The sequence below is a fragment of the Chanos chanos genome, chromosome 7 (genome assembly GCF_902362185.1).
Source record: "Chanos chanos chromosome 7, fChaCha1.1, whole genome shotgun sequence".
NCBI classification, from domain to species: domain Eukaryota; kingdom Metazoa; phylum Chordata; class Actinopteri; order Gonorynchiformes; family Chanidae; genus Chanos; species Chanos chanos.
This window is the reverse complement of record NC_044501.1, coordinates 33,553,693-33,580,659: the sequence shown is the minus strand read 5'-3', so window position 1 is coordinate 33,580,659 and position 26,967 is coordinate 33,553,693. Positions and strand designations below refer to the sequence as shown.

At 41.3% G+C, this 26,967-nt stretch overlaps 2 protein-coding genes across 2 annotated transcripts in view; both read left to right on the top strand.

Annotated features, from left to right (window-relative positions):
• col4a6 (collagen, type IV, alpha 6) overlaps positions 1 to 18,766 on the top strand; it is a 44,105-nt gene extending 25,339 nt beyond the window's left edge. Inside the window, exons 13-49 of the mRNA XM_030779213.1 lie at positions 249 to 335; positions 883 to 975; positions 1,853 to 1,906; positions 2,097 to 2,159; positions 2,314 to 2,358; positions 2,467 to 2,520; positions 2,662 to 2,731; positions 2,939 to 3,049; positions 3,398 to 3,551; positions 4,577 to 4,644; positions 4,996 to 5,153; positions 5,555 to 5,734; positions 5,841 to 6,024; positions 7,311 to 7,364; positions 8,205 to 8,276; positions 8,450 to 8,557; positions 8,672 to 8,890; positions 9,173 to 9,334; positions 9,932 to 9,940; positions 11,473 to 11,643; positions 11,860 to 12,003; positions 12,174 to 12,296; positions 12,488 to 12,669; positions 12,771 to 12,834; positions 12,981 to 13,055; positions 13,490 to 13,597; positions 13,757 to 13,864; positions 13,966 to 14,037; positions 14,635 to 14,754; positions 15,037 to 15,153; positions 15,270 to 15,431; positions 15,625 to 15,723; positions 16,272 to 16,418; positions 17,051 to 17,167; positions 17,460 to 17,651; positions 17,952 to 18,238; positions 18,506 to 18,766. Of these exons, the coding sequence (XP_030635073.1) occupies positions 249 to 335; positions 883 to 975; positions 1,853 to 1,906; positions 2,097 to 2,159; positions 2,314 to 2,358; positions 2,467 to 2,520; positions 2,662 to 2,731; positions 2,939 to 3,049; positions 3,398 to 3,551; positions 4,577 to 4,644; positions 4,996 to 5,153; positions 5,555 to 5,734; positions 5,841 to 6,024; positions 7,311 to 7,364; positions 8,205 to 8,276; positions 8,450 to 8,557; positions 8,672 to 8,890; positions 9,173 to 9,334; positions 9,932 to 9,940; positions 11,473 to 11,643; positions 11,860 to 12,003; positions 12,174 to 12,296; positions 12,488 to 12,669; positions 12,771 to 12,834; positions 12,981 to 13,055; positions 13,490 to 13,597; positions 13,757 to 13,864; positions 13,966 to 14,037; positions 14,635 to 14,754; positions 15,037 to 15,153; positions 15,270 to 15,431; positions 15,625 to 15,723; positions 16,272 to 16,418; positions 17,051 to 17,167; positions 17,460 to 17,651; positions 17,952 to 18,238; positions 18,506 to 18,766 (4,494 nt within the window). The remainder of the gene's footprint in view (positions 1 to 248; positions 336 to 882; positions 976 to 1,852; positions 1,907 to 2,096; positions 2,160 to 2,313; positions 2,359 to 2,466; positions 2,521 to 2,661; positions 2,732 to 2,938; positions 3,050 to 3,397; positions 3,552 to 4,576; positions 4,645 to 4,995; positions 5,154 to 5,554; positions 5,735 to 5,840; positions 6,025 to 7,310; positions 7,365 to 8,204; positions 8,277 to 8,449; positions 8,558 to 8,671; positions 8,891 to 9,172; positions 9,335 to 9,931; positions 9,941 to 11,472; positions 11,644 to 11,859; positions 12,004 to 12,173; positions 12,297 to 12,487; positions 12,670 to 12,770; positions 12,835 to 12,980; positions 13,056 to 13,489; positions 13,598 to 13,756; positions 13,865 to 13,965; positions 14,038 to 14,634; positions 14,755 to 15,036; positions 15,154 to 15,269; positions 15,432 to 15,624; positions 15,724 to 16,271; positions 16,419 to 17,050; positions 17,168 to 17,459; positions 17,652 to 17,951; positions 18,239 to 18,505) is intronic.
• Positions 18,767 to 22,423: 3,657 nt separating this feature from the next.
• On the top strand, positions 22,424 to 26,466 carry ankrd46b (ankyrin repeat domain 46b). The gene is made up of 4 exons (XM_030780064.1): positions 22,424 to 22,494; positions 23,532 to 23,874; positions 24,154 to 24,312; positions 24,745 to 26,466. Exons 2-4 carry the CDS (start codon positions 23,564 to 23,566, stop codon positions 24,959 to 24,961), a joined length of 687 nt encoding a protein of 228 aa, XP_030635924.1. The 5' UTR covers positions 22,424 to 22,494; positions 23,532 to 23,563; the 3' UTR covers positions 24,962 to 26,466.
• The last annotated feature ends 501 nt before the right edge of the window (positions 26,467 to 26,967 follow it).

The window sequence follows — 26,967 nt, the reverse complement described above, 5'->3', positions numbered from 1 at the left end:
CCTCCATCTCATTCCCTTCTCTACTCAGACTTAGTAACAGCTGCTGTGACTTCTGTCATTCATCTCCGTCCCATGGCTTCTCCTTCTCGAAAAAAAATCTCTCTTTCTCTTTACCTTTTCCCCTTGGCTCCCTGAGCCTGTCTCAGTTTATTTCCAACTCTCTCTCTCTCTCTCTCTCTCTCTCTCTCTCTGGCCATCCACATACACTGGTAGTCTAATGTGTATTGTATGTGTCCTGTGGATCTCAGGGTGATGCAGGTCTGCCAGGACTCAGGGGGGCGCCGGCGGCTCTGTTAGGCTCGCTGGCTATAAGCACTATCAACAAAGGAGAGAAGGTAACACATTCAGGAGCAGTGATACCAGCCCAGGAAGGGGCATGGCCAAGGCAAGGAGGACTGTCAACAGGGGGGCAAGTGAGGGGACATGAAGGAGCTCTCAAACCAAAGACCACACCCTGGAGAGGGTTCGAAAAGGTTCTATTTGAGCAGTGTCATAGTGCCATGAACAGCTACATTACCCATATACCTTGAGTTTACAGTGATGATTTAAACTTTTACTTCAAAGCCTTCCTTATGGAAGTTGTTGAAAGTAATTATGTTGATTTGGCAAAAGTGGTATGTGTGTGAGTGAGCTCTTTCAGGTTCCTCGACTCCCTGTTCAGTGCCGTCTTGCCCTGACCTCCCCACTTCCCCTTCAAGGGTCACAGTCCTCCAAAACATCCCCTCCAACAAAAACAAAACAAAAAAAAGAACATCCACCCCCTCCAACTTCTCACCAACTTCATGCCCTCAACTTCCCCCGCCGCTTCCGCCGCTGTCCCCAACCAGCGCTCTTCAGCCAATCCCATGTAAAAACTCTCTCTTCCTTGGTTACCATATCCAGGGAGACGTGGGCCTGCCCGGCGACCCAGGCCGCCCACTGGTCAATGGAGTGGTGGAGTTTGTTGGCTTTCCTAAAGGAGACAAAGGAACTAAGGTTTGTGAGAAATGGTGTGACCTGGAACATTCTGGAAGACCTCGACCAGGGGCGGAGCAGTCGTTGAACTGGTTAAATTACACCCGTGTCTCGTCATAACAACACGTATGGTCATGTGTTGCGTCTCGTCTCCCCCAGGCTAGCGCCAGTCTACCTCATCGCCCCCTCCATGCCCCAATTCTCTCCAATCTGTTCGCCCCTCACTGGGAATGCCACGTCCTTTGACCGTTGATATTTTTATATTTACTTCTTTTTTCAGAGTTTGATGATGTTTATCATTTCATTTCACATGCAGTTTTTTTTTGCAGTCTTGCAGTCCTTCACATGCTTTTCTCTTCTTTTTTTTTTTTAATCTTACAAATGGTCTTTAAGTGATTGGTATAATATCTGTCATTTAGCTCCATTGTAAATGTGACTAGAACTACAAACAGGTAGCAGAAGGTTGCTTTACACTAAGAAGATTAGTAAATTAGAGAGTATTGTGTGGGCCTCAGTTCTTGGCAGTGATGCATGTTACACAGACATGTTTCATGTAACAGTAAGTATGAATGTATATATTGACATAAGACATCAGTTAAGATTTACATCTTTCCCTCAACTGAATTTCTTGTACTTTTTTTAGGATTACAGTGTAATGGCAAATTACAACTATATAAGTGCCTCATCAGTTAAAATGCTAGTGTAATCATATTTTTATGGTAATGTTACGTGTTTTTTTCCTTCTTAAGAAAAAGCAGAAGAGCTTACCATAACAATAGTCTCTTATACATTCCTGTATACACTTACATGGACAACCTGTTGGGTTTTTCTTATTCATTTCAAATCTCTCTCTCTCTCTCTCTCTGTCTCTTTCCCTCTCTCTCTCTATGTCTCTCAGGGTGATATTGGCTTCAGGGGCTCTCCAGGTATTCCCGGAAGTGCAGGACCACCAGTAAGTATACAGTGATACCACAGTTCTGTGTAACAGATACACATCAATGTTATAACACCGATAAGCTGACAACCCAAAGTAAAGCTGCTCTACAGTCTACAAGCAACCTGTCCACTCACCAAAATCAAAATTTCATTACTGTCAGCATATGATGATAGTCAAATTAATTTGTGTTTTTGATTGCTTTTAGGGACCTTTTGGTTATACTGGGGAATTGGGTGAGAAGGGAATACCAGGATTACCAGGTTTACGGGTAAATCTGTCATATTCCGATAACTGTTGTATACACATAAAGCTATCAATATATATATATATATAAAATATTTTATATCAAATTATATCCCCAAAAAGTGTTTGCAGTTAGACAGTCCATCTTATATACCAGCTGATTCTGTTCGACTTTTCAGGGTGTTCCCGGTCTGACTGGACCCCCTGGACCCCCAGGCAGACAGGTGAGGCAACACCTGAGTCAGCCAGTGATATCTTTAATCCTACAGCAATCCCATTATCAAAGTTTGTGTTTTTTGATGATAATCAGTGGTTTGCTGTATTTTCTGCAGGGATTTCTTGGGACCCCTGGGTATCCTGGACAACCAGGATTTCCAGGACCTAAGGTAACAGAGAGGGACAAACGTTTGCTCAAAGAAACTATATTTATATTCAATCTCAAATCACTGTTGCATATTTTCATTACATAATTTGTGAGGAAACCAGACATGCAAATGTGGTGTTATCCTCTGTTTTGTCCCATCTAGGGTGATAGAGGAGATGCAGGACCCCCAGGACCTACAACCTACACTGACTCTGGGGGGGGAGCTGTGCAAGGTAACCGTTGTAGAGGACCTCAAATATGCATCCACATATACATAGACACCTTAGATTACAGCTGGTTGGTTAAGAGCCATGCAGATTTAAATATCAGCACGCTGTGAGTGAGTATTATGCTGTTACTCCAAGAAGACCCTGGTAAAAATAAAAGTTAATTGTAATAATAATAATGATGCCTATCATGATTCTGTTGTCTGTATACAGGACCTCGAGGTGATCCAGGCATTGATGGCTACCCTGGGCCCATTGGAGATCCTGGACCAGCAGGGTTTCCTGGACAACCAGGCTTGCCGGGTCCCCCATCCTTTGAAAGAGGTGCCTACAAGACCCATACATCCATGCTATGTGTCTTCTGTGTAGTCTCTCACTGGTTAAACATATAGAACACACAAAAATGATAACAGATAACAGATCACTTTAAGTATTGTATGCAGCTAACAACTCCTTAAACAATGAATGCTAGTCTTTGTTTATTAGCACAAAGAAATGTAAGAAATCTGAAGAATCTGTTTTTCAGTTTATCAGTGCTCTGAATTATATTGTCACACAGTATCTCATAATGCATTGTACTGTTTTGACCAGAACCATCATGTATGAACCCTTCAAGAATCTTTTTCCCTTCTCCAGCATCTCTCTTACTCTGTCATTTTGTTGTCTGTGCAGGTCGTCAAGGCAGTCCAGGATTTCCAGGCACTATAGGCCCTAAGGGTGAGAGGGGAAACCCAGGAAGACAAACCCCTGGTTCTGAAGGTCTACCTGGAAGTCCAGGTCTCCCTGGACCCCCAGGTCCACCTGGACTACCAGGAAGGTCAGGTAAGTCATTTTATTTGCTAAGAGAGGATTCAGATACGCTGAAACTGAAGGCAAGGTGATTATTGCATAGGTACTGGTCGTCATCTCTTCGCCTACACTTCTTAATTTGAGTTTTTACAGGTGAAATGTCCGCCAGGAAAAAAAGACATACCTTTTGTGAAAGAAAACAGGTGCTTGAGCTAATGCCTTGGATATACTGAGAGGGAAAGCGTGATGTTTGAAGCAAATTACAGAAAATTTTGGAGAAGGAGAGATTGGATAGACAGGGGCGTGACTGACAGTATTTCCTGTCTTCCTCTCTGTGTGAAGACCAGTCGGTTGGTCCCTGCTGGGTGGTGATTAAGAGCTCCAAGGGTCAAATAATGGAAGGTAGTCCATGTTGAATGGGGATATTGCAGGCTCACTGACAATATTCAACCAGCCGAGAATGAACTAAAATATAACCAACGCTGGAAGTGAAACATAACCCATCTCTCAACTTCAAACTAAATACTTCCACTGGCAAATGTACTGAATAACCCTCCAACCATGCTTTATGTAAGGGGTTTATCATCTTTAGGTGAGAATAAAATGAGAATGTAAGAGGATACTCTCCTGTTGTAAAGCATGATCCTCTTTTCTGCCAGTCTTGCCTACATCTTTAAAAAATAAATAAATAAAATACTGCGGCCTCAAAGATTTCCATCTGTGATATAGTCAAAAGAATATTTTCCACCCGAAATGTCCCTTTGACAAACGAGAGTAATGCTCTTTTCAGGCTTTTGACTGACCAGCTCCCAAATGTCGACTAACTATGGACACAGATGTGCATAAAGGACAAAACCTACCACAGATCCCTGTCATATCTCCCTGCATATCTTCCTGATATTTTTTTCCTTTGTATGGCTCTATGCATTATTGTTGCTGATAATTCCATATGGATGATACAAGAGGTTTGTTTAATTAGGTCAGTGACATTAAAATCACATCATTAAGGATAAATTCTATTTTGGTGCCTTCAGGACCTGGAACACAATTCAATGTTGATACACCTGGACTACCCGGCCCACCAGGAGTCAGAGGAGCACCTGGGGATAGAGGTTACAAAGGGTTGAAAGGTACAGAATACACTGGAGTCCAATAATGATAGTAATAATAATGTTGTTGCTGTTGTTGTTGCTGCTGTTTTTGTTAGCATTAACATTAGCATTGTGTTCAGCATTATTATGTATCATGCTCTCTCTGGGGTATGTGCATTTTATTTGCATTCATTCACATGAATGTAAGTAAAAATGCACACCTGAACATCCTTTTCCAACCTTGCTCTGGGGAATTACATGAAAGTCCCAATCAGTTGGTTACCAAGCAGGCCTAACCAAAATTAGTAGATTGTTAGAAAGTGCTATTATCGGTAGCCACTTATGGCCAGTGTCTTAACCCCGTTGCCAACTTGTCCTGTTCATTAATAGGGGAACTTGGAGATTGTAATTGTCTGGGTGGAGGAGTTTCTGGCCCACCAGGTCCTCCAGGGGCTCAAGGTTCCCCTGGTTTTCCGGGGCCCGGCGGACCGAAAGGCGAGATTGGTGATGGAGGGTCTCCTGGTTATACTGGACCCCCAGGCAGTCCTGTAAGTGAAACGGAATATGGATGTATACAAGTACACGTAGATGAATGAGAGAAAGGGAAAAGGAATACATCAATCAGATATAGAACTATGTCACTTAATATGCAGAGACTACGCAGAGGCAGCCTTATGCTAGCATATGCTAATGTTGTGTGTTATACTGCCTTTCAGAAGATTTTAGAAGTACAAATACAACTTTACAAGACAGAGATTATTAGAGATTGACATAGAGCCTAAGCGTGTATGCTAAGATTTCATCCACTCTACAATTTTTTTCCTCTCCTATTTGTATTTTTTTGCATCCAACTATCAGGCTGAGGTGGTGCTGCTCACAACTCGTATAGTTCTGCCTAGTAACACTGAACTCCTAGCAAAGTGAAGACTAAATCCCTTTCTCATTTCAGGGATCTCCAGGTGAGCGAGGCTTCTATGGACGAAAGGGAGAGAAGGGTAATCCTTCCTACCTGGGAGGACAGGGACAGAAGGGTGATATCGGTCAGCCGGGACCAACTGGACCACCTGGAGCCATGGGCAAACCAGGCAGAGATGGATCCCCTGGTTTCCCTGGACTACCAGGACCACCTGTGAGTGAACAGGCTAACAGTCAATCTGCTTCTCTTGATTAATTTGAATGTGACTCAAGCACTCAATCCCATTCATTATTTCTCTTTGTCTTTTTTTTCTATGTAGGGCGATGCTGGTTTTGGTGTCAATGGAGAAAGAGGTTTACCTGGTTTTCCAGGGAGAAAGGGCTTTCCAGGTGCAGCAGGGGAACCTGGTCCTGGCTATCAGGGGACACCTGGTGTCAGAGGGTTACCAGGCGACCCTGGCTTCGATGGCCTTCCAGGACCACCTGGCCCTCCAGGACCACCAGGTAAGACCTACTGAATCCAGAATGGACGAAGCAGAAGAGAAGAAGCATCCAGAGAGCAGATTTCTCTGTGTGTGTGTGTGTGTGTGTGTGTGTGTGTGTGTATGTGTGTGTATGTGTCTTTTATTCTGTTGACTTGGTTTAAATCTTCATAAACTGTTATTGAATTTAGAATGTTAATCTAAAGTTGACAGGGAAATTCAAGACAAAGGCCATTAAACAGATCCCTTGGAGAGGACACAAGTGAACTGGACCAAAATATACCAATAAGGAAAAAGCCCAGCTTGCTAAAAGTTTCCTTCTGTCTTTTTTCACTCTACAATCCCCTTTATTTTTAGTTTTTGATTTACATTCACTTGCTAGCCTCTCTAAGCATAACAAGCAGCTTTGAGGATGGTTAAGACGGACAAACATTGCTAGATCAACAAGCTTTATTTGCTGTATTTGCATAATTGCTGTTGTGACTTGACAGTATCAGAAGAGTGACTGCAAAGTTGACAAATAATATGTTGTTTAAAAATTAGGTTACCTTAATGATTTCATATTTTCAGTCTCATGTACTATCAATAACTATCAGAAACAAGGTGGCACTCAAATGATTGTGTCATCTGCCTGCTTGTTTCTCTCAACAAGTAAGCAGCTATCTTTGAGTGCTGTGCTACATAATCTAAAGAGTTCAGTGCTTTATGTATGACTGCAGACCAAAGACTTGTCAGAATCCCAAAGAAGGCATGGCATGGCAGTATAAGGGAATAACTTTTGCAGTCAGCTCTCCTGAAATTGTTCAACACAATCCCAACTGCATTTAGGTGTTTTTTATATGAAAGTGTTTAAGGTTTCTTTCATAATTTTGCCTATGCTAACATAATTCATCTGTTTCAATGAGAGCCACTCCAATCAGAGGGAAACAGAGAGGGTGATAAGAATAGAGCTTTAGTGAAATGCATTTTGATATCTTGATGATCTAAAGATGATTGAACTAATACTATGTATTTGTTAAAATCTTGTTCACGCTCTCTCTTTCCCATCTGTGACAGAAAATCTTTATGATTATTCATTTTTGCTTGGCTTTAACTGAATGAGCCTGGATAACTGAATGAGCTTTTTTTTTACTTTTTTTTGGCAAATTTCACAATCTTTTTTTTTTGAGCCACTGTTTTCTTTAAGCTTATGCAGTTTATTATTTGATAACAACTTGAAGGAATGATTGCTAGAATGATTGATTTGCAGATTGATTGACAGCTTCTCTTGCAATCTCTCTTGCCCTTCCGTGCATGTTGTCTGACTAGGTGAATTTTCCTGTGGGCAGGCGGGGCTTAATGATGCCTCTGTCGAAGAGGGAGGTGAGAAGCCCAGTGCTGCAGCCAATAGCAAATCAGAACCAGTACTGCTAGTATCAGGATTGGATCATGCACCTCAAGTATAGAATGTTAAGACTCTCCTTGTCCTACCTGTCTTTATGATACACTTGAGGTGCCTCATCCAATTGGCTCCTGCCTGTTTCACTGGAGTCTACAGTGGAATGTCTACATTTCAGGAGTAGCTTTACATTGCCAATAAGCTAAAATGGTGTTGTGCTTGCAATCAGCCTTGCTATGCTGGGTGCTACAAAGTGGGAGGGATGTGGGAGGGCAGGTTAAGATAAGGGATATGACACCCACTTTCAGTCACAGGTCCAGCAAAACACTTAAGAGTGGGGATTCTTATGGCGAAAATATTTTTATTCATGGTCATCAGTATTTCTAACTGGGCATGACTCGTAATATCTAATCAGAGTTAAAATTACAATCACACAGTTGACATTATCATAAAATAATATAGTTTAATTATAGACTAATTATTCCTTATAATATACCCTAAAACATACTAAACTCAACAAAATAACATTGTCTTTACTACTAACTACATTACATCAACAGTTAACCCAAGCATAACTAAACCTAAATCAAAGTAGATCAAAGATGTGATTTTTCTGCTTCCTTTTATCTTGCAATAGTCCAAGAGTAGTTCTCTTGTTGTAGGACACTTGCAGGGGAAAAAATGTGAATAGACAAACATAGATATATGGTATTATACTCTGCAAGTAAGTTAGCACAAAATTGATTATAACTATTATAGTGAGAGGCAGGGCCTTGCCATAACTCTTACTGGGACATTGCTGATCTTGTTGTGGCTGTCAACAGGCACAACCCTGCCATGTAGGCTTCCAGGAGAGGATGGAGATCCAGGTTTACCTGGACGGCCAGGAGCACCAGGTAATGTTTCACTGTCAGGACATTCTCTGTGTCAGACAAGTAGAGAGATCAAGTCTGCAGACCGTTCAGGACAAAGTTGTGCAAAGAATGAGCCTTTTGAGAGAATTCATCAGTTGGCCCTTTCTGTTGTTTGTTTGTGTGTGTGTGTATATATGGGTATATGTGCATCTCAGGTCCAAAGGGCCAACCAGGAGGCCCAGGGAACCCAGGAAGACCAGGTTTTGATGGATCAAAAGGAGAGAGAGGAGATTCAGGCTTCGGGGGCCAACCAGGGCCACAGGGTAAGATCTCATCCTCCCTCGATCATTGTGAAGCTTTATATCATCTGATTAGTCAGTCTCATAATAACTGGAGTAGTTGTCAATATTTAAAATTTAATGAATTCGTTTTTTCAGGTTTTCCCGGACCTAGAGGAGACCCAGGATTTCCAGGCGCTCCAGGTGATGGTCGTCCAGGTGCCCCCGGTAAGGATGGGCTTCCAGGTATTCCAGGAGCAAAGGGGGAGCCCGGTGTAGTGTTGGGAGCCTCTTCTGGTGCCCCAGGGCTGCCAGGAAGACCAGGAGAACCAGGAGACAAGGGTGAACCAGGCACACCAGGTTTTCAGAGTAGACCTGGTAAGTTTCGTGGCACCAGCAGCATACACTGGCGGTTCCTATGTATACACTAACTACCACTATATATCACAATTTTTGTTTAAAAAGTATTGTCACAGGCAGAATCAGCTTTTATGATTATCTTTACAGTTAATGTTAGAAAGGTGTACTCTATAAGGTGTATTATTATGGGGTTTTCTGTCACAAACCATGCCTTAAAGATATGCTGAACTGTACTGGTTACTCTGTCTTTTGTCCTGCTCTCAACCAATTACCCAACCAATACATTCTCCAACATAACAGGTGTTGATGGACGCAATGGTATCCCAGGAGCTAAGGGTGAACGAGGTGTGGATGGGTACCCAGGCGCTCCAGGTCTGCAAGGACCTCCTGGAGAGGTCCCTGCTGGGGGTATCCGTGGACCTCCTGGGCCGCCTGGGAACAAAGGATTTGCTGGACCTACAGGTAAAAGAGTATGATCTGTGATGTGTGAATCCCGCTTACTTTGATCTCATTGTCACAGTGTTTCTAAGTGTCTTATCGCTTACTTCTGAGTCCAGAAATGTACTCGCTGGCTTTTTAAATAATGCGACTTTGCGTCTGTTCCTATTGCACACCTTTGTCCACCTGAATTTAAGGTAGGTGCCGTAGATTTAAGATTTTTGGTACAGAGTTGATGGTGAGGACTTCCCTTCATATTCCAAATGAAGAAATATCTGAATCAACTAAATCAAATGGGATTATGGAAATTTAAAATGTGTCCTCACATGGTTGAAGTTGGCTGAACCCATTGAAAGGAATCTTCCTCTACAGAAGAAAATATGTCCAAATGCATCAGTTTTTGTGAACAGATGCTCCATGTCCACATTGTCAATATAATACCTTTGGGCTGTGTTCACTGACCTTCTTCACCAGAACATCTTTTCTCGTTCCTCTCCTCCTTTCCTTATCTTCCCTTTTCCCCCTGCATTCCCTACATCATCACCACCATCTCCATCTTCTCCCATCCTTCCATTTGTGGTGTCACCCTCCTCTATTTTTGGTGTTGGGTCACTCCTCTAGGCTGTCAAGGTGAGACATATTGTAAACCACCATCCACCGCCTGTCTTAAATGGAGTCAAAACTAGGTCTAACAATTGTTCAACCAGCCAACCTTCATGCCATTGTCACTCAACATCTCCTTCCCAAAAGGCCCTACCCTACCTAGAGAAATGTCATAGACTGGTCAGCCTTCCTAACACAGGCTTTGAGCAAAGTGGAGCATGCTAAACTAAGCTCTGGATATAAATGTCCTGTTAACAAAAACTGAAGTACCGATCAGACAGCTGAGAATCCATGCAAAAGATTAACAGAATCTTTTGTTTTTTTGTTATTTATTTGTAAAGAAAAAAATAATGTATTGCTTTAAGCCTTGGCCATCTATTACCAGAGCTCATGCATGACCTCCACTATCGGTTGGAATGATATGAATCATACATCTGGTGTGTATGTATATATCCATCCATCTGTGTGTGTATATGTATAAGTTTAAACATATAATTTGATGTTACAGCTCAAGGGGTGACAGATAACCAGCACTCCCAGGTTGTCAGCTGTGCTAATTTGAGCAGTCTTGAAACTTGCGTTGTACTAATCAAACCCTATTGTTTTTATTTTTGGTCAACTGCTGTAACATTTTTGTGCTTGTGTGACTTTAACAACCAAACTCACTCACCAACAAAGCAATCGTTATAGAGGCTTCTAGAAACCAGCAGCTTTAGAACCTCTAGAATGCAGAGTTCTGTGCTCCCAGCAGTCAAGCAGACTGTGTGTCTCGGATTGCATTTGAGGATTATTTCTCCAAACTCTTCTCTCCTTAACCACAATTTTAAGTATCATACCCAACTACACATATTCATGCTAACCATTAGCATGGCCAGAGGTTCAACTGAAGCGTCAACTGTTAGTGTTTGTTTTTATTTATGTTGCTTCGGTCAAACTCTTTTGTTTTTGTTTTTGTTTGTTTGTTTGTTGTTTGTTTTGACAGCAATGACACATTTATATGGTTTTTGCAAACAGGTTTTTGCTGCAATAATAAACACACAGCTCTATGACTGATTTCCCCTTTGACTTCTCTCTTTGCACAAAAACTGCACTGCACACAAGAATTTCTCAACCATCCTCTCACTTATTTGAGTTAAATCACAGATAATACAAACAATGTAATTAAATATGGGCTCTTTGATTAATTGACAGAGCCCCTGATTTTTTTTTTTTACATTGTTTATCTGTAACCATTTGTTCTCCTATCATTTCATTTCAATGCACATGGTTGTTCATCATCACATAGCAGGGTAGATTCTCATTATCTTACTTCATTAACATCTGCAACAGGAGCTTGTCAGTATACCCTCTTGTAATCTTGATAGTTCCTTTACTATAGCCTCCTCAGTAAAGACATTTGTTTGTGCATAATCAGCCTTCCAAAACTTCACATTAAATTTATCACAAGTCAGATTTAATTAGACACTGATTATTTGGGAACTGAAGCCTATAGTAGACATGGCAGCATGGCAGGCCTGTGGCATATGTTTTGTTTAGCCTTTGTGTTTTGGATCCTACAGGATTCCCTGGTCTCAAGGGATCAAGGGGGGATCCAGGGGCCCCAGGGCCCGCTGGGTTGAAGGGCACTCCTGGGTTACCAGGACTTCCTGGATCACAAGGGCCAAGGGGTCTCCCAGGACCGCCAGGCCCTGGATCAACTGAGGGCATACCAGGAATCCCAGGAAGGAAGGGTATGGAGAAATTGTGCAAAGTTTCATACAATCAGCTTCATGATTATAATTGTTTTACTCCATCATGTAGACTGATTCCTTGGGTAACGATCTGTGATTGACTGCAAATTGATTGGACTATTACTTCTACAAAAAAAAAGCCATTTGCCTTACTGTCAGTGAGATCATTGTTTTTTGTTCACTTTCAGCTGTTGATGTGTTTTTTGTGTGTACAAGGTGAAAGGGGTCTCGTTGGAATGGTTGGTTTCCCTGGATTACCTGGTGCCCCAGGAGCACCTGGACGTCCAGGGGGTAAGGGTTTGCCTGGTGTCCCAGGAAGCAGTGGCCTACCAGGACAGTATGGAGGGAGAGGAATCAAAGGTATGAATAACCCATAACCTTGATGAGGACTCGCATTAAAAATAGAATACACTCACTGCATAAGTCAGCTTGTATGTGAGCTGTTCTGACTTTAAGGAAATGAGGCTGTACCAAGACAAACGTGTGTGTGTGTGTGTGTGTGCGCGTGCGTGTGTGCGCACACGCTTCAGGTGAAAGAGGGCCTAGTGGTCCCCCTGGGCGGCCCTCCCCACCTTTACCTGCTGAGTTGCTCGAGAAGGGAGAACCAGGAGACAATGGAGCCAGTGGCCCACCTGGATTCCCAGGACCAAGAGGTACAATAATCCACCCCATAACCGACCCACTTTTTTTTTAATGATTTTACTGGTGCAGTTTCACAACTCAGTATTATTGAGACTATAACCCCATCTGGATAATGAGAGTGACATGCTCTAGAAAATTGTTATTACATTAAGAATCATTCAACAACAACAAGCTTAATTTTTATGGTTTGTCCTCTCTATAGGTGATAAGGGTTTTCCAGGACAGCCAGGTCGTCCAGGGCTACCAGGGCTCCCTGGTGTCCCTGACCAATCAAAGGGTTTCCCTGGTCAGCCTGGACTGCCTGGTCTCCCCGGTACACCTGGCTTCCCAGGATCTAAGGGTTCGCCTGGTGTTATGGGTTTCCCTGGCATGCCAGGACCCAGGGTAAGCACACCTTTCTAAGAACACAATGAGGTCAAATGGTTCAGTGAGGTTGAATACATTGTTAATGCATTATAAACATCTTAACTATGTTTCCTGCACAGGGCGATGACGGAGCACCTGGTTTACCAGGAACACCTGGAGGTTCAGGACAACCTGGTGCCAAAGGTAAAACTTTTGATTAGATATAATTTGTCACTCTTGACATAAGTGTGGTCATTTTTTTTGTCTTCGGTACTTGTCACTACATACATGAAAGTTGTTCGCACACCATTGCACATCTTGATTTTCTATTCATATGCTGTCTTTTCCAGGAGAGAGAGGTGATTCATTTGGCTTTCCTGGAGCTCCTGGAGTTAAGGGGCTAGCGGGAGATCCTGGATTCCCTGGTAAGTATTGTCCAACACTATTATTTGGATGCAAAAATGATTGTTGATTGACCATTTTCATCACTAGTACAGTTGCTGAACAACATTGTTATTACTAATAGCAAGACTCCTGTTGTCATCACTAGCACTTGCTACTGCTGGTTCCATTTCTGCAAATATCTTGCTTAAACCACACGAAAAGTGCATACCGTATTGCGGCACATTAAAATTTTCAAAATTTAAATCACAACTTTGTGAGAGCCATATCTCTGCAGAAATTTTGTAATTCAGCTAGCCTAAACAGAATACTCTATACTCAGAATACTCTACAGAATACTCTCAACTTACTATTACTCTAATAGTAAGTTTGCTCTTTCGACTGCCACCAGAACAGTATTTATCTCTGTGACAGCTATAATTTAACAGCAATTGAAATCTGCCGTTTGCACCTCCAGGTGGTTTAGGTGCTCCTGGTCTCCAAGGTGCTGATGGTGTCCCAGGAAGCCCTGGTTTCCCTGGGCAGAAAGGTTTCCCAGGAGTACCAGGAGGACCAGGATTCTCAGGTAACTGAGACAAGACAGACAAAACTGAGGGGAGCAACAAATTCCAAAGACAAACCTATCCTGAAAACAAATTAACTGACATAAGTTTAGTGCTTTAGACAATGGATTTAGTTAACTATTCCTTCAAATTTTGTTACAATTTTGCTTTGTTCATTGCAGGTTCATCAGGTGCAGCTGGAGAGAGAGGTTTCCCTGGATATCCAGGACAGAAAGGAAGGGATGGGGAGCCAGGACGCCCTGGAACACCAGGGTCTGCCGGGGAGAAAGGTAAATTGCGTAACTATCTTAATATGAAATAAAGATTTGCAGATTCCTGAGGGATAGTATTTTGTTTAAAGCGCTGATATTATTTTCTTTACTCTCCACAGGTTTGCCTGGATCACCTGGCTTAGATGGTCTCAATGGACTTCCAGGACCCAAGGGGCCACCAGGAGTGCCCGGTTAGTGACTTTCTTTAGAAAATATACACCAAAGTATTGCATGTCTGTGCTTCAAATTAGCAGTGAATCTTCAAAAATGACAAATATTGTTTATCAGAGTCACATAGATGAAGATACTCACAGTGAATAAACTATCACCAAGCAGACATGTAATGAGTGTAAGAATTAGCATTAAAATTGTTTTCATGTTCTTTACTTTTTTGGTGTCTTGCTTTGTTTTTGGCAGGAAATTCTATTGAAACTATATTTAAACTGTTATGCATATAACACATCCCTCTTCCTTCTTACTTCTTAACTCACAATGTCCCTGAGATTTGTTCTAGCGTCAACCCCTTTCCTTGGCCATTTGAATAAAAATAGATATTACTGCTATTTGTTTCTTTTTTAGATTTTGCAGTAGCCTCTTCAATGTACCTATGATTGCTTAAAATTTTGAGCTTTCAATAACATAATCTTTGGTCCTTTAGCAAACTTATATCACAAACCGACACAAAAGTGTATATCCTGCACATGAATACCACCATTATTCCTTTGTGGTCTGAAACCTATCGCTGTTGGACTATCCCTTTAACCACCGGCTTGTATTGTTGTCCATAGGTATAACTTTGGGAGGTCTCCCTGGTGCCTCGGGGCAGGATGGTTTTAAAGGAGAGAGAGGCTCATCTCTACCAGGAAGACCAGGAATTCCTGGGGAGAAGGGAGCTAGGGGAGAGCAAGGTAAGGACCAGTTTTGAGAGCAACACTGCAAAGTCACCCATAGATGTAAACTGTTTCTCAATACCAAAAGGTGTCCTATGTTTTGTGAATATTCAAGTTCTTATCAATGTCTGGTTATTTGTGAACTGGTATATGGTGTAGACTTTGAGTTTTTGATATTTAAATCATCAGTGTATTTAATGTTATGTTTTGAGTATAAAGTTTGAACAGGATAAAATGTGTATTGTGCCATACACTAATTTTTCTGAGTTTGTTGACATAAGTGAGGTTATGGTTTGCCAGGTTCCTCTGGTCAGACAGGATTCCCCGGATTGCCAGGTCCTCCAGGGGCAACTGTCCCCTCCAGTGTACTTGGTCCTCCAGGTGATCCTGGCCTACCTGGGCTGGATGGGGAAAGAGGTACAGTATGCAACACTGTCTCCTTCACCCTCTTTTTCTCTGTTGTTGATGTTGTGGCTGTTACTGATTCTCCTTAGTATCTTGCCATTAAGTTATACATATATTTTCTGCTGCAGGTTTTCCTGGCCGCCCAGGTCCTCCAGGTCCAGCAGGTCCTGGCACTGTCCAGGGTGATAGAGGAGATGGAGGATTCCCTGGACTTCCTGGCTCGCCGGGAAACCGTGGAGATCCTGGAAATCCAGGAGGCCCTGGACTACCAGGCAGCTCTGGTTTCAAAGGTACTTTGACATGTCTCACAGCTGCTAATTTCATGTTTGTGAATTTATTAACTATATCAGTTATTTAACTTTGTATCACATTCTGATGCAGTTATATCAAAACTGTCAATTTAGTAAATGCATAAAAATACATGGAAAATGAGCTCATTGTACAACTTTCCCTCATCTTCTATCCACACCAACTCCTCCTTAGGAGAGAGAGGTGACTCGGGACTCAGTGGGTTACCAGGACCATCAGGTTTTCCCGGAGACCCCGGCTTTTATGGAACCCGAGGACCAAAAGGAAATAGAGGTCAGTTAATAAACAGAGTGGCACTAGTATTATTATTATTTCAGCAATGCAGTGTTAGTAGAAACACAGTTGTAAATGTACACTTTAAAAAAAAAACTGACGTAAATTTACAGTGAAATTCTTTTCAGTGGTTTTCCTTAAATATTGTAGATTACTGCAAAAAAAAAGTCACACCCTGGAAGATCAGGATTAAGCTCATTGTCGATGTAATTAAAATGTCTGCTTTTACAGTAATAAACTGTTAATTAGCTGTTACAGTAATTAGATGTTATTTTAGGAAATCCAAGGGTAATTAACTAATTTTACAGTAAAAAAAAAATGGAACAAATACTCTAATCAGCTATATTTACAAATACAGCCATGCATTGTAATTTTGTAATACAGTACAAAAACTGTAAATAAACAGTGTGTTACTAGCAAAATGGCTTCCAGTAAATTATGTGATTTTACAGTTCAATTTTTCAGTATTTTTTTTTTAATCAAAATTGAAGTGTTAGCAAAGAATATAGGAATAAAACCCACGTCATTCCCCTTTGTTTCTTTTCCAGGACCAAGTGGGCGTAAGGGTCTGCCAGGAGTGGTCATTCCTAGTGGAGACTACACCAAACCACTGGGTGATCCAGGACCTATGGGCAGTGTTGGACGGGGAGGCTCTCAGGGGCTCCCAGGACAGCCTGGACTACCAGGCCGTGGGGGTGAGTCCCACACAATCCACCAGACATTACTAAAAACAATACAGAAACCAACAGAGTTGGCAGATGTTTCCGACTGCAAGTCACCCAGTCACTGATTACGTAACAACAGCAAAGCAATGACATAAGAAAATGTCATCTCAGCTGTTGTATAAATGATCCGTGATGTCAAAAAGAAATGGTGCCATTATGTCAGATTATACAGATTATGAGGTGTTCAGTTGGCTCAGGTGACTCACCACCACTGACACCGGGATTCTGGTTTGCCTGGGTATCCGCATGGATACAATTGGCAGTCTTCACGGGTGGGAAGCTGGCGGAGGATTGTCGTCCTGTTGCTGCAATAGCTATAGTGACTCCCACTGGTTGGTTGGAACACCAGAGCAGTCATGGGGAGCATAATGTGAACCTCTGCACATGTCACGGCTTCCCAGAAAAGTCCTCCATGATTTTGTGAAAGGATCAGAGAGGACATGTGGTAGTCTACACCATTCCAGATCAGCATGGGTGTTGATGCCCATATGGGTTGTGAACAGTTATATATAGAAGACAGAACCCATAAACCACTAGCTTTTTTATCAGCATACTTTTGGCGAGACATATTTGTCATAACTACTTTGTTGAAACGTCTTTAGGTCCCAAAGGAAAGGTCGGCTCAGTGGGAAAACTTGGTCGTAATGGCCCAGCTGGTGCTCCAGGTCCTATTGGAGACTCTGGACCTCCAGGATTCCAAGGACCCACAGGAAGTCCAGGTGAGCTGGTGACTTAAAAAAAACTGTTAAATTACGCAAAACAAGAAAAGCTGCACTTTCGGTAATGTTTTTGTCAGTGGCCTCTCACAAGACTTAGTACGATTTTGGGTGATGTTAATATCCTTTCATGAACAGTTTGAATGTCAGGTCTCATATTCATACATTCACCAAACCTACTAAACTATCTAGTCTTCTTCACTTGCATTTGCCTTGTTTCTTGTTTCCCCACCATCCCTTCTCTCCTGTTTACTCTCTTTATCACTCTTGTCACCCCCCTTACCCCTTCCTATAGGACTGCCTGGTAAACCAGGGTTTCCAGGTCCTCCTGGCCTCCAAGGACGTGGCACCGGTATTGGCTACACATTAGTAAAGCACAGCCAATCCAGTCTGGTACCCATGTGCCCACAGGGCATGGCCAAGATGTGGGACGGTTACAGTCTACTTTACGTTGAGGGCCAGGAGAAGGCTCATAATCAAGATCTAGGTAAGGTGCATGACATACCTGCAATAGCTGTGTATATAGATAGATAGATAGATATAGATATATATATATAGATATAGATAGATATATAGATATCTATATATACACATATATATACACAAGGTAGATATGTCATGGTTTACTGGGTGATATGCTGTACGTAGGCATTTTGATTCTGATTCACTTTCAGCTAAGTTTCACCGCTCTCTTCTGCCTCTTCCTGTTCTCTTCATATGTTTTATTGCCTCTTACCTAGTCTTATCCATGCTCTCTTGCATTGATATTCTTCAACTCTTCTCTCAGGACTGGCTGGATCCTGTCTGCCTCGGTTCAGCACCATCCCCTTCCTGTATTGCACGGCTAACGAGCTTTGCTACTACGCCAGCCGCAATGACAAGTCCTACTGGCTGTCCACCACAGCGCCTATTCCCATGATGCCTGTGTCAGAGCAGCAGATCTCTCAGTACATCAGCCGCTGCTCAGTGTGCGAAGCGCCCTCGCAGGCTGTGGCGGTCCATAGCCAAGACCTCACAATCCCTACATGTCCCCAGGGTTGGAGAAGCCTTTGGATCGGCTACTCTTTCCTCATGGTGAGCTATACACACACACACACACACACACACACACACACAAACACTCACATACATTCTCACATAAAAACAGACACACACAGAAAAAAAGCACTAACTTTGTTTGTCTGTCATTACCAACACATTCCCCAAGGCGCGAATGTAGGTGCATGATGCTATTCTATTTTTTTGCATGCTAACAGGTGGATGTAGCATGTGTTGTTTCTGATTCTGTGAATGATTGTGACATCACTGTGCTTCTAACCCACAAATGCTCTCCCTCCACAGCACACGGCGGCCGGTGCAGAGGGAGGTGGCCAGTCCTTGATGTCTCCTGGTTCTTGCCTGGAGGACTTCCGTGCCACTCCTTTCATTGAGTGTAACGGAGCCCGTGGCACATGCCATTACTTCGCCAACAAGTACAGCTTTTGGTTGACCACTGTGGAGCAGGACAGGCAATTTCAGCAGGGTCCTCCACAGGAGACACTGAAAGGAGACGAGTATCGCTCCCGCGTCAGCCGCTGCCAAGTGTGCATGAAGATCTTGTAGCTGTGCTGACTTAAGGAGAATAGAGACTTTGGGAAAAAGAAAAAAGAAAAAAAGATGGAGAATGAGGATTAAGACAAGGTGGAAAGGAGACAACTCTGGAAAGAAGAGCTGATAAATTTAGGAATCAAGTGTTTGATTTAACTGACTTTATACAACTTCCCACCCTCATTCTAAGTGATTTGTACGAGGAGGGTAATGATGATTTGGAGGGTTGTACGCCTTTGGATGTAATGGAGACAGGTTAAGAGGGTTGAGATTACTCTACATTAGTTTAATTACCGACAGTGGTGCTACATGTTCTACATGGCTTTTAATATATTTTTTTCTTGTCATGGTTTGTCTTGTCATATTCACGGCTACCTCGGAGAGCGCGTCCCAAATGCCTTTAGGATCGCACTGAACCGTATATATGCATATATCCCATTTAGATACAGCAGCCTTACTGCACATTTACGTGCAGTAACACTCACAATTTCATCTGAAATGCTTACATGCCTGTTCATTGTAATAGGTCATAATGGTGCTTCCCTGAAACTGTAGAACCAGAATGAAGCCTCTTCCTTGTTTACCATTAGGGAAACAACAAAAAAGGCAGTTCAGCACTTTGTAATTTACATGAAAGAGTAAGACTGTGCCCAGTGCTTATCACTTGAAATGATCATTCTATTAAAACCCAGTTAATGTGTATCTTTAATGTATTGCACTGATGTTAATATCTGGAATGAATTGAAACATTAATCTGAGCTTCTTAAAAACTATATATAGCTCCTCCTGCTGATTATGTGTTAAAATCACACTGGCCACTCTGCTCCAGAAAATGATGACCAAACAAGTTGAAAGTGACGCTACGATCATGTAATGAATTCGCCCTTCCATGCTACCTCTATCAGGGGCTGAAAATACCTTCTCTGTCAAATATTTTTTAAATAGAACTGTCTTCACTGACTTGACAAGGCAGGGAGTGTTATTCTAAATCAGTATCGTTCTTCAGTATCAATCTTTCCATGAGCTCAGAGCAACACTATATCACAATACAGTATCTATACAGTATCTGAATATTTCACATATTCACATTTGCTTAAATGACCAAAGTGGAGGGTTTAAAAAAAAAAAAAAAAATCTTTCACCATCTCTGATATAAAAGAGCCCACAGACTGGGACGATACAATATTACTCATTCAGATAATTAATGTTTTTCAAACTGTAATTCAAAAGGTTGATGCTTCTGGGAATGGTGCTGGAAGATTTCCCTGTATGCCTCTTGTGGTATATAGACTTCTCAGTCTATGTTTGGAGTCATTTTAATCTTTTTATAGGAACTGAGAGATGACAAGTAACCACTATAGAAACTATGCTTCTTAGTCTCTCACTGGTAGCCTTGAGTACATCCTTTTCTACTCTATTTTTCATCGTGTCTGTATGTAGTTATATTTTAAGTGTTTTGCTTTACAGCATCCCATCATTGGAAAAAAAATAAAAGAATTTGGTAGTAAATATATATAGGGATGCTATCTGTACATTCAATAGCAGAAAGAATTGTTCTATTTTTTTTTTTTTAAATTCTGTTTTAAGACTGCTTAAAGTATATACATCTATTAATATTTTGATTTTACAAAATTTATTCCCTTTTATTTCCCATTTTTCTTTTTTAAGATTCCCTCAGATGTATAAATTCTAAGATTAAAAGATCAACTGAGAAAAAAAAGTACCAAAAAAAAAAAAAAAAGAAAGAAAGAAAAATTCCACACACTTTTTTTTTCTTTTGCTTTGTTTTGTTTTTGTTTTTTGTTTTTTTTTTCTAACAGTCTCCAATATATCAAGCTTGTGTTAATAAGCCTTCAGTATGGTCTGGTGGCAAAGTGTAATCTTGTGTTCCCTATTAAATAAAATGTTCAAAAAAAAAGACAACACAGAATCACAGTAGAATACTTATTATCGCTATTAACACTTAATAACGCCTTTTACTACTTAAAAATGTACCTAAATTAACTTGTGTTTAATCACTAAAGTGCAAAAAATCACACACAGGTCTTTGATTTGTCTATAAAAAAAAAAACAAATAAATGCTGTCCTGATCCATTTTGTTCTGCCAGCTACATTCTGCCTTACCAGGATTTTCGTGTCATGTAGTATTCCAGCAATGGGCTGCAACTGTGGAGGATGGAATTCACCAGCATTGCCAGAAAAGTTAATCCAGCAATGTTCAGGGTTTTGTATCTGAAAGGGACTTAATGCACAGTGTCCTTCATCCTCAGCAGGTGCAGGTATAGAGAGAAGGGGCCAACCTTTGGTGTCACCTGTCTTTTGCCTGAAGGACTTCAGTGCTGCTCCTTTTGTCGCCTACCCATGGCACGTGCCATTATCTTTCCAGCAAGTACAGCTTTCGGTTGACCACGGTAGAACAGGACCAACAGTTTTCAACGGGGTCCTATCTAGCCACTCTCTGAAACAAAATGGTGGTCGACCAAGTTGTCAATAGGGGCATTTCCACCATAGGAAATATTTCAGGAACCAGGAACTTTTTTTCAGGAACCAGTAAGTTTACCTCCTTTTCCACTGCAAGAACCAGGGTCAATTCTGGTTCTTGAACCACAGTTCTTACCAACTTCAGAGTAGGTACTTTTCAACAGTTCAAAACCTATTGGGGTGGAGTATGCATTAACCTGCTGATTGGTCAAACACAAACTTCACAGAATGATCAAGGAGACCAACTGCCATTTTAAAATACCCAAATTAGCAAGCAAGCAATAGAGGTAAATGTGATCAATGTGATCAAACTTCTTCGTTCTGGTCAGATTTCTAGCAGCAGCATTCTGGACCAGCTGAAGACTATTGGTACTAGAGGCAGGCAGGCCAGAGTAAAGAACATTGCAGTAATCAAGGCGAGACGTGACATATGCGTGAACAATGGTTTCTGCATCAGCCATGCTTAGAAAGGGCCTAATTGTAGCAATGTTACGGAGGTGATAAAAGGCAGTTTTGGTTGTGTTCTTGATATGAGTGACTAGCGAGAGACTAGAGTCAAAAATCACACCAAGGTTTTGATGTCCCTCTTCTTTCTCCTGGTATCATTTTTAATCTCTCTCTCCACTTAGTTCTTTACCAAGATCAATCTGTCTACAGTTAGCGTATCATGGCTACTGCCAGAAAAGATAGACAAATAGATAGATAGATAGATAGATAGATAGATAGATAGATAGATAGATTATCTCTGGGAATATTGCTATGAAATTTTATCAGGTCAGTATTGCTTATAATAATCCAAATAAGCAATAACACATGTACAGTAATAATACTGCTTCATGTGACCTCAGAAACCGGATAGGCGACACACTACTTACTTCAAAGCTCGTGTGTCATATGCTTACTGAAACGGAGGAGAAAATGTAGGCATTCTGTCCACTCAGTGTCACTGTTTCAGAAGTTATTCACCCAAGCAAATTAATTTTTGGAACGAACTGCACACATTGTATGGGTACAGATACAGTCAGGACGTTGGACATGGTCAACAGCTTTAGAGGAAAAAATACGCCATTGGCACAGCGCCGAGAAGGTCACAGAGCACTTGTCCTGACAGATGTTTTGTTTTCACAGAAAGCATGCCGTCAACCCCTCTAGTATTGTCGTGAAGTCGTTACTCCTGTAGCTCGTTGTGTTGTATGCACTCGCAGTAAACGAGGAGCACACTGAATCACAATTTTCTCGTCTGTTTGGGATCACAAAAACAGGTATTTATTGCTACACTTGCGTTGAAGGAACAATTCGCAGGCGATAAGACCTGCTGTACTTGCGTTTTGATTTCGTTGAATAAGGATGCACTGGTAGCTAGCTTTGCCTGCAGGGATGCGTCACTCTCTAGTGAGTGTCTGCTAGCTAGGTAACCAAGCTTTCTAAGCCAACGAAGTTGATGCGGAAAGAGTTTACTGTGGGGTTCACTAACGTCACAACGTGACATAAATAGTAGCCGTAAACTAGCTAACAGCTGTTAAATCCACAACTGTTATCGTGGATATAGCTAGTGTAAGCACCTTGGTATCTCCATATTAAGCTATATGAGGTTTAAGTGCGAGCTATAAAGCTAAGTTAACTTGCGCTAGCTAATAGGTGCTAGGTGACAGAAGGTACGTTTGTAGGCACACAGACACTGCAGATTTAGTAAGACTATGAATGTAACAGATTGTTTTGCAAATTCACATTTGTCTTTATAGTCTGTTTATAGTCTTTAACGTGATTTTTAAAAAAAAATCACGTTAAAGGGTTACTGCATGGACATACATACTGTGGACTGAGAATCGTACGTGGGCCACCAAATGGGTGACAAGGCATGTAGAGATAACAAGTAATAAGAACTGTAATAACTGTTTTATGTGACTTCAGAACCTACATAATCAGCGCTACTTGAATTCTAGCATCATGTGTTAGAAGCTGAATGAGACCAATTCGATTAATGTGCTCCATATTTATCTCGACATTCTCTAAACCTGTCCATTAAAAGTGTTTTGATAACATCATCAGTCAATCCAGTAAGATTTTTAAATAGTGGAGATTTTAAAATCTGACGTGTAGATATGTCAGTTCTTTAGAACGTTCGATAGTATTTATGCGTGCATGTAAAAAACAAAAAAAAAACTTTAGCATTGCACATGAAGAGTCACTTACTGATCCCCATCTGAGGCTGAACTGTGACTGAGATAGTGTTGATAAATACCATGCAGAATATGTCTGTGAACCATACACCTCATTTGAACTCCCTGTCCTCTTGCAGTTACGCTGGAATTTTCAGAGACCCACTCAGACATGTCATATGTCTTCATCAATGACTCGTCACAGATTAACGTGCCTTTACTGCAGGCATGCATCGACGGCGACTTGACTTTTGCCAAACGTCTTTTGGAGACCGGCTGTGACCCCAACATCAGAGACAACCGGGGCCGCACCGGCCTGCACCTAGCGGCGGCCCGCGGCAACGTAGAGATCTGCCGCTTCTTGCACAAGTTCGGCGCCGACCTTTTGGCCACCGATTATCAAGGCAACACAGCGCTGCACCTGTGTGGGCATGTGGACACTATCCAGTTCTTAGTGTCCAACGGTCTAAAGATAGACATATGGTGAGGCAGCTCAGCCAGGCTGGCATGACACTGACAGTGACCTTTGTACCTTAATACTTCTTCATTATGTGCCCTGGAACTACAGGGAGACCACTGTGAATTTGTGCTTCCTCAAATAATTACTGTAGCTGATGGATGGATGGATGGTTGAATGGATACATATTTCCTTGTCATAAATTTTGGTCATCAGAGCTGTCATTAAAAAACACAAAGCATTTATGTACTTCAGCAAGCAGTGTGGTGAACTTTTTTGCGGTTTCGTCCTGTTTTTACTAACAGTAACCATAATGGTTCGACTCCGCTGGTGCTTGCTAAGAGGAGAGGGGTGAACAAAGATGCTATTCGGCTGCTGGAGGGTCTAGAGGAGCAGGAGGTGAAAGGCTTTAACAGGGGGACGCATTCCAAACTGGAGACCATGCAGATGGCTGAGAGTGAGAGGTAGGTGGAGAAATGACACAGAAAGAATGACAAAGAATGTCAGATTTCTTTCCTTTATTAACAGTGACTAATTTGAGAGCTGAGGGTATGGTGTCGTGCTCAGTGAAGGAGTATATATTATATTATAATTATACTATTAGAATTCAGTTGTTTTTTAAAATTCATAAATGTCATCATAATAAATGATAGTAAACTGAGAGTCAACCCCATCCATAACTTCCGTGGCAAACATTACATTTTATTTAATGTGTGAGAAACATATATTTTTGCTGTTAAAACATTTTATGACTGTTAGGTCATTACTCATCTTAGGCTCCATGACTGCATTGCTCTGAATAGGTTTCCACCAAAAAAAAAAAAAAAATCTCTGTACACACAGTGTAAACAGACCGCATGAAATCCCTTCACTTTTTTTCACATCCGTTCACACAGTGCCATGGAAAGCCACTCGCTCCTCAACCCAAACCTGCAAAACAGCGAGGGCGTGCTGTCCAGCTTCCGCTCCACATGGCAGGAGTTTGTGGAGGACTTGGGCTTCTGGAGGGTTCTCCTACTCCTAGTGGTCATCGCTCTCCTCTCATTGGGCATCGCCTACTACGTGAGCGGAGTGTTGCCTTTCTCCGCCAGTCAGCTGGAGCTGGTGCACTGAGGAGTAGACAGAGAGAGAGAGAAAATAATATCTCCAGTAAAGAAGGACAGAGCTGTTGGGCCCAAGGGCAAAAAAGAAGTGAGGTTTTGAGTGGAAAGAGTCGAAAAAGAGGGTGTCTCTTGAGAATCGCTGCTTTTGAAGTTTCACGTGCACACAGTATAATGTCAAGCGAAGTTACGTACTTTACCCCTTTTACTTTTTACCATGTTAGTACTCAGATGGTCAACTTGAAGGAATACATGCACTAATATGAATTCAGATTATCAGCCATGTTCCCAATGATGTGACATCGGGATTAAGACCCAATCTATATTGTTACTGTCGTTTTTGCCAGTTCCATCTAAACTTGGATTTAGTTTGGTCAGTTTTTGGTCAGACTTCTTCTATGCATTATTTGCTTATAGCATGTTACACCTAGACCTGGCCTGCTAGTTCAGGTAGTTTCATATACCTGCTATACACTTATTGTTTTTCATAAAAAAAGCCTATAAGGGGGATTCTGTTTACTTGATCAGGGACTGAATGATATAAGACATCACATCTGATTCAGTGTTGAGATTGTAAGGCAAGTAGGGAGGTATTTGGGGGATCTTTTTATCCTGTATATCAGTAGCTTGGGCTTCATATCTACTTTAAATACAAATTGTAGGTTATTTTCATGGTTCTCTTTAATTGTTGTCCTGTCTCATCATTAAATTGTTATATTTATGTGATTTATCTAGATGTCCAAGTTTTGTGTGGAAAACTCATTTCTGTGCTTGTTAATTTTATGTGTTCAATGGGTCTTTTCCATTACATCGTTTGCATCCATATCAACTTGCAGAAAAGAAAGAAAGCAGTGTTTAATTTTTTTTGTGCATTTTAGAAATGTTTCTGACAAAAGGCACCTACCCAGACCCTTTATAAATGGGATGGAACTCAGATGTGAATCTATGAAGTATTGTCATGCAGCTGATCAAGATTTTATGTTTTTTTTTTTGTTTTTTTTTTTAAACATATTCCACAATCACCCACCTCACTATAATTTACATTGCAAAGCATTACAAATGATAGTTAAATATTTTGTGGTTTTTGTAAGCTATGTTGAATGTATTATTTTTTTCCATTTTTGTTAACAGCTGTGTGTAGTTTAGTCACTTATAAATATCAAAACTGATTTTGTTTGTTCCCTGCCGTTTCGTTCTGTTGGCTCATTTAATCGTTTTCCAGAAACAGATGTCCTTAGATAAACAACTGCTACTGGGCAGACGTGTTCAGTTTGCTGATTGGTTGAATCAGTTTCAAGTAATCAGCTAAACTGCATTTGTGGTAAAACTCATGTTATTTTCTTTTCTTTAGAATCCGTCTCATTCAGAATTTTAAATAAATAAAAGCAACCACCAGCTCTGCATGGGGTTACATACAATTTTCATAACGACAGTCATAATATGTTGCTCCTAAATCTTCACAGTGCTGCCCTTCCTTATCTGCAATGTGTTCATACATGTATTTCCCAATCAACACATCTAACAAAAATGACTCACTAATAAAGTGTTTTGCAAAATCCGCTGATTATTTTATTGACACATTTCATTATAAATCTTCATGATATATGAACAAAAAAAAAAAAACTACTAAAAGATCCGCAAGGACCACTAGTGGTATGCGTGGTACGAGATTCACACTGTGTAAACTTTAAATGGAGTGATATCAAGGTCTGGCTAAGATTCTTGACAGCTGCCTAGCTCCTGAAAAGGTGCTGATGTTTTGACACATTGGTTCTGAACAAGCAGTATGGGAGAGGCATGGACGGCTCTCTACTCTGGTGAACTAATGACAAACGCTGATGTCATCATACAGTGGAAGCTCTCAACCATCAGCTTAGCAACAGCGCAGTTAGCAGGGCAAGTGATCTCAAGTCATTATTGCACTTTCTGCTCAAGCAACTGTGTGCCATTTCTAGCAATGTTACAAGATTGAAAGTGCAAAGTTAGTGTATCATTATATGGTATGTCTTAAGGCGATTT

Coding starts and splice junctions, on each gene's coding strand:
- ankrd46b (XM_030780064.1), top strand. CDS start 23,564: ATGTCATATGTCTTCATCAATGACTCGTCACAGATTAACGTGCCTTTA. Junction 23,875..24,153: donor GGTCTAAAGATAGACATATG/GTGAGGCAGCTC, acceptor TTTTACTAACAG/TAACCATAATGGTTCGACTC. Junction 24,313..24,744: donor CAGATGGCTGAGAGTGAGAG/GTAGGTGGAGAA, acceptor CCGTTCACACAG/TGCCATGGAAAGCCACTCGC.